The sequence below is a fragment of the Silene latifolia genome, chromosome X, assembly GCF_048544455.1.
Source record: "Silene latifolia isolate original U9 population chromosome X, ASM4854445v1, whole genome shotgun sequence".
Taxonomy (NCBI): Eukaryota; Viridiplantae; Streptophyta; class Magnoliopsida; order Caryophyllales; family Caryophyllaceae; genus Silene; species Silene latifolia.
In genome coordinates, this window is record NC_133537.1 from 24,791,238 (window position 1) to 24,797,327 (window position 6,090).

The window sequence follows — 6,090 nt, forward strand, 5'->3', positions numbered from 1 at the left end:
ACCTAGGGTGGGTGTAATGCACTCAGAATGCAGTGTGTTAAGGCCTCTCCCCTCTCAGGAAGGTTCTAGTCCTAGGCTGCTTGTTAAGGTTCCTTCCTCTGCAATAGGTGACTCTGATGAGGTTATTTCTCCTAGCACGTTTTCTTTATTGGCCCAAGGTGAAGGTGATGGTTCAATAGTGGGTGATCCTCCTGATATAGCTATTCAATGATTATCTCCACATGGAATATAAGAGGGTTTAATAAGTTGGCTAAGAATTTAGAGGTTTTACATTTCCTGAAAACTAAAAAAATTGATATATTGGGCTTGCTGGAAACTAGGGTCAAGCAGAGTAAAGCTAAAAGAATTTTGAAGACTAAGTTCAGCAAATATAATCACTGTTGTAATTACAATAGCCATCATAATGGTAGAATATGGTTGCTCTGGGATCCTGCTTCTGTGAATCTTTCTATCCTACAGGAGGAGGCTCAGGTAGTTCATTGCTTTGTCCATCATTTGTCTACTGGCAGGAAGTTTCATCTTTCTGTGGTATATGGGAGCAATAGTGCTGTTTATAGGAGGAGACTTTGGGATTCTATGCTGACTCATGCAATTGGAGTGGGGGCTTGGGCTGCAATGGGTGATTTTAATATTGTCAGGAATGCACAGGAAAAAATCAGTAACACCCCTCCTGATCTGAATGACATTACTGATTTCAACTTGTGCCTAGAGAGATATGGCCTAGATGATTTAGCTGGCACTGGTAGTGAATTTACTTGGTATAACAAGCAGGACTGTTGTACTAGAGTCTATTCTAAGCTGGATAAGGTTTTAACCAATGCTGACTGGTTATTATCTTATACTCAGACTACTGCTAGTTTTTTGCCCCCTAGTGTTTCTGATCATTGTCCTGCTCTTTAACATTTTACTGATTATCCTATCCCTAGGAAGCAGTTCAAATTCCTCAACTGCTGGATTGATCATCCAGATTACCTGGACATTGTGGAGGGTGCTTGGGCTTGCAGAGTTAAGGGTAACTCTATGCATAGACTTATGAGGAAGTTAAAGAAAGTTAGATTGGCTCTGTGTGGCCTTCACTCTGCTAGCTTCTCTAATATTGAACATAGACTGGATGTGAAGAGGGAGGAGCTTAATTGTTGTTTTCAGGAGCTCCAACAGGAACCTTTGTCTGAGTCTCTGATTAACAAAGAGCAGGCTCTCTCTCAGGAATTCTGGAAATTGAAGGAAGTGGAAGCAAAAATTCTTATTCAAAGAGCTAAACTGCATGATCTTAAGCATAATGATACCTGTTCTTCTTTTTTCTTTGCTAAGATAAAAGAAAGGCAACAAAGTCAGTATGTTAGTGAGATTCAGGATGTCCAGGGGGTCACTCACTATGGACTTCAGAATGTGGGGGGTGCTTTTATGGAGTATTATCAGCAACTCCTGGGGACTGTTGTTCCTGTTCAGGAAATTGACCCCATTATAATGAACAATGGCCCTTGCCTTGCTGCTGATGATTGTGCTTTACTTACTGCCTCCATCACTAGGTCTGATATCAAGAGTGCTCTTTTTTCCATTCATTCTAACAAGAGCCCTGGCTTAGATGGCTTCTCTGCTGGCTTTTTTAAGTCTGCTTGGGGTATTGTTGAGGAGGATTACTGTACTGCAGTGGAAGACTTCTTCAAAACCAGCTTCTTGCCTAAGCAAGCAAATGTTACTCTTGTTTCCTTGATACCTAAGAAGAAATATGTCCAGTGTCAAAGATTTTTGACCAATTTCTTGCTGCTCTATTATATACAAGACCATTAGTAAGATCTTGACTGGCAGATTGCAGACAGTCATGTCCAAACTAGTAGGCTTGGAGCAAGCTGCTTTCATACCTGGGAGGAGTTTTCATGAGAATACTATGCTTACACAAAGCTTGATTAAGGGTTATACTAGGAAAAATCTTACTCCTAGGTATATGCTCAAGGTGGACATTAGCAAAGCTTTTGACTCTTTGCAATGGGAGTTTCTAAAGAATATGCTTCTTGGTTTTGGTTTCCCTGTGCTCTTCACCAAGTGGATCCTTGGTTGTGTCACTGGGGCCTGGTATTCCTTAAAGATTAATGGCTCTAATTATGGCTTCTTCAAAAGGAAGAGTGGGGTTAGGCAGGGTGACCCTCTATCCCCCCTTCTCTTTGTTCTTAGTATGGAGGTTTTGTCTAGAGCTCTCAGAGTTATGTGCCATGATAAGCAGGTCTCCTACCATCCGAAATGTGCTAAAATGAAGCTTACTCACCTTATTTTTGCGGATGACTTGATGGTTTTCATGCGTGGGGATCTGCCATCAGTCAGGAAAGCTACTGATACTCTTCAGATTTTTTCTTGTTGGTCTGGTTTGAAAGTTAGCTTTGAGAAGACTGAAGCTTACTTTGGTGGTGTCACTAGTCAACTAAAGATGTTGATTTTGAAAGATACCGGCCTCAAAGAGGGACAGTTCCCCTTCAGGTATTTGGGGCTCCCTCTTAACCCCGCTAGATTTACTAGTCATATGTATGAAGCATTGGTTCTTAAATCCAAACCATTGCTCATTCATGTGCTTCTAAGTTTCTATCATATGCTGTTAAGCTCCAGGTTATTAACTCCATTGTCTTTAGCTTATACAACTTCTGGTGTGGTAGTTTACTCTTGCCTAAGGGCATTTGTAGTGCCATTTCAGTTTTTTTGTCGTCAGCTCTTCTGGGGCTATGATGAAGGTACTAAAAAGCAGGTTTTTAAGAGTTGGCATAGCATCTGTACTCCTTGGGATGAGGGAGGATTTCAGGTTAAGGATATCACAGCTTGGAACCAGGCTAGTATGCTCAAGTGGCTTTGGCATCTAGATAGAGGGACTGGCTCTATTTAGACCACTTGGGTGGCTAAGTACTATTTAGATCAGTGTAGCATTTGGGATCTCTCTGTTTAGGATTCCTACTCTGAAAGTCTTTGAGGGGTTATCAATGTTAGGGACACTTTGATTAGTCGTTTGGGAGGGATCCAAAAAGCTCAATCTGCTCTGAAAAGCTGTGGCACCTCTGACAGGTTTTATGTTGGCAAGGCTTACAACCTGCTCAGGCCAAGAGAGAGTCCCACTTTATGTTTCAAAGTGGTTAAGAGCTGCCTTCTCCTACCTAGATTCAAGGTCATCCTGCAGCTTGCCCTTCAAAAAAAGCTTGCTACCACTGACTTGCTCAATAAATGAGGGATGTGCTTGGTTAATCGTTGCTATCTCTGTAAGTGCCAGGCAGAAAGCTCAAGACACTTGTTCTTTAAGTGCGCTTATTCTTCCACTGTATTGTCCTCTGTTCTATGCTGGTTTGGCGTTCATTCTATATCTGCTCAACTGCACGGTCTGCTTGCACAAGCTTACTGTATGAAGCCTAGGAAACACTGGAGAACTCGCTGGTTTGGGTGTTGTGTGGCTGCGACCGTTAAATGCTTATGGAAAGAACGCAATAGACGAGTGTTTAATAATCGGGAGCAAGAGGCTTGCAGCATCATTAGGGAGATTCAAGTTGTGACTAGTTTTATACTGCTTAACAAATCTCAGAACACTGTGCAGGATTCGATTATAGAGGCTTTCAATAGATAGTTTTCCCTTGTGAACGAAGTCACTTTAGAGGTTATGCTTGTAAGAAATATCTCACTCATGTATATTTTTTTTTTATATATATATGAGAAAATAATAATAATAATAATAATAATAATAATAATAATAATAATAATAATAATAATAATAATAATAATAATAATAATAATAATAATAATAATAATAATAATAATAATAATAATAATAATAATAATAATAATAATAATAATAATAATAATAATAATGTTAATGTTAATAATAATAGTAGTAGTAGTAGTAGTAGTAGTAGTAGTAGTAGTAGTAGTAGTAGTAGTAGTAGTAGTAGTAGTAGTAGTAGTAGTAGTAGTAATAATAATAATAATAATAATAATAATAATAATAATAATAGTAGTAGTAGTAATAATAGTAGTAGTAATAATAGTAGTAGTAGTAGTAGTAGTAATAGTAGTAGTAGTAGTAGTAGTAGTAGTAGTAGTAGTAGTAGTAGTAGTAGTAGTAGTAGTAGTAGTAGTAGTAGTAATAATAATAATGTTTATGTTAATAATAATAATAAAATAATAATAATAGTAATAGTACTAATAATAATAATAATAATAATAATAATAATAATAATAATAATAATAATAATAATAATAATAATAATAATAATAATAATAATAATAATAATAATAATAATAATAATAATAATAATAATAATAATAATAATAATAATAATAATAATAATAATAATAACAATAACAATAACAATAATAATAATAATGGGAGAGTGTCTTCCCATTCAGATACTTGGGGATTCCCATTCATGCTTCTAGACTTAATGCTGACATGTTTAGGGCTCTTATTCTAAAGCTGCAGCAGTTGCTCATTAGTTCCCCTCCACAGTATCTCTTTTATGCTGGGAGAGTCCAAGTCCTTAACTTAGTTTTATTTGGCTTAGGCAACTTCTGGTGCTCTTGCATCCTCTTGCCACAGCATCTCAGGGATCACATCTCTAGGACAAGCAGGCAGTTCTTCTGGGGGTGTTCTGCTGGTTGCAGGAAAATGGTGTATAAGAGTTGGGATAACATTTGTGCTCCTTGGGCTAAGGGTGGATTTAACGTTAAAAATCTTACCACCTGGAATCAGGCAGCTATGCTCAGCTAGCTTTGGAAGTTAGATTGAAATAAAGGATCCATCTGGGTGGACTGGATGTCACAGTATTAATTGCAGGACCATTCAATTTGGTTGATGAATATTGGGGAACACCATCCTGAGTGCCTTCGTGGTATTATTCAGACTAGGGATCATTGCCTTGCTCAGTTAGGTAGTATCCTCCAGGTCAAAAATATGCTGCAGCAATGTACGGTGGCAGGCAAGTTTTCCATTCAGCATGCTTATAATGCTTTGAGGACTAAGTATGCTGTCACTGAGTGCAGTAAGGCCATTCAGAGGGGATTCTATCTACCCAGACACCGTGTTCTCCTGCAATTAGCTTCCCAAAATAGGCTTGTAACTGTAGATCACTTGGCCAGTAGGGGTCTCCATATGGTTAATAGATGCTACCTCTGTCAGAGAAACAGTGAATCTGCTGCTCACTTGTATTTTTATTGCAGTTATGCTGATGAGGTTTTGCAGGCTATCAAACAGTGGGTAGGGATCAATACTTCTGACACTTCTCTGCAACAATTACTAAGCTCGGCTAACAAGAGGAGAATTAGAAGGCATTGGCGCATTCAATGGGTCCAGAACAGCATTGCAGCAACTGTGTATAGCATTTGGAGTGAGAGAAACTTGCGGATTTTTGAGAATAAGTGTAGATCAAGCCTTGCACTCATACGGGACATCCAGTATACTGTCAGCACCATCTTGTTTGTCAAAATCCAGGATGCCTTCCATGAAGATATTTTAGATAATTTCCTAGCATCTAGGAGATAGTCTTATGAAGCTCTTGAGCTTTGTACCTTAGAGGTTTTCCTTTGTAAGAAATCTCTTGTATTCTTTCTTTTGGAATATAATGAGAAAATACCTTTCTTGCAAAAAAAAAATAATAAATAATAATAATAATAATTGAGGACCCGTAATGTGAGTTGGTTGCGAGGATTGAGGACCCGCAATGTGAGTTTCTTCTACTTCGAGCTTGTACTGGTATTTCTAAGCTCTAATTCTCCCTTCGTACTTGCTCCCCTAGTGTTTTTGGGTCCATCCATCTTCCTTTTGATGCTCCTCTTCGTTCCAGCTTGGAACGTATCGTTACCGCGTCTGGCCCGGGTTTTGGGGATTTGCAGCAGCGTCTTGCTACTTTCCCTTTCCATCTTGGTGGTCTTGGTGTCTATGCGGCGGGAGATGTTTTACATTATGCTTTTATTGCGTCCCGTTTGTAGTCTGCTGATTTGCAGGCTAAGCTCCTCGGACCTTCTGGTATTGTAGTTGCTGGCCCTGCATTTGATGATGCCGCACGGGGTTTCACTACGACTACAGGCTCTGGTATATTAGGTAACCCTAGTGAAATTGCTGCCCCC

At 38.8% G+C, this 6,090-nt stretch overlaps 2 protein-coding genes across 2 annotated transcripts; both read left to right on the plus strand.

Annotated features, from left to right (window-relative positions):
- The first annotated feature begins 207 nt into the window (after nt 1–207).
- Nucleotides 208–1,791, plus strand: LOC141617062 (uncharacterized). Its single transcript, XM_074434232.1, has 2 exons — nt 208–827; nt 927–1,791. The coding sequence occupies exons 1-2, from the start codon at nt 208–210 to the stop codon at nt 1,789–1,791; spliced, it is 1,485 nt and encodes a 494-aa protein (XP_074290333.1).
- A 2,626-nt stretch (nt 1,792–4,417) lies between these two features.
- On the plus strand, nt 4,418–5,506 carry LOC141617064 (uncharacterized). Its single transcript, XM_074434233.1, has 2 exons — nt 4,418–4,717; nt 4,802–5,506. Exons 1-2 carry the CDS (start codon nt 4,418–4,420, stop codon nt 5,504–5,506), a joined length of 1,005 nt encoding a protein of 334 aa, XP_074290334.1.
- Nucleotides 5,507–6,090: the final 584 nt, after the last annotated feature.

Coding starts and splice junctions, on each gene's coding strand:
- LOC141617062 (XM_074434232.1), top strand. CDS start 208: ATGATTATCTCCACATGGAATATAAGAGGGTTTAATAAGTTGGCTAAG. Junction 828..926: donor GTTTTAACCAATGCTGACTG/GTTATTATCTTA, acceptor TCCTATCCCTAG/GAAGCAGTTCAAATTCCTCA.
- LOC141617064 (XM_074434233.1), top strand. CDS start 4,418: ATGTTTAGGGCTCTTATTCTAAAGCTGCAGCAGTTGCTCATTAGTTCC. Junction 4,718..4,801: donor ATCTTACCACCTGGAATCAG/GCAGCTATGCTC, acceptor TATTAATTGCAG/GACCATTCAATTTGGTTGAT.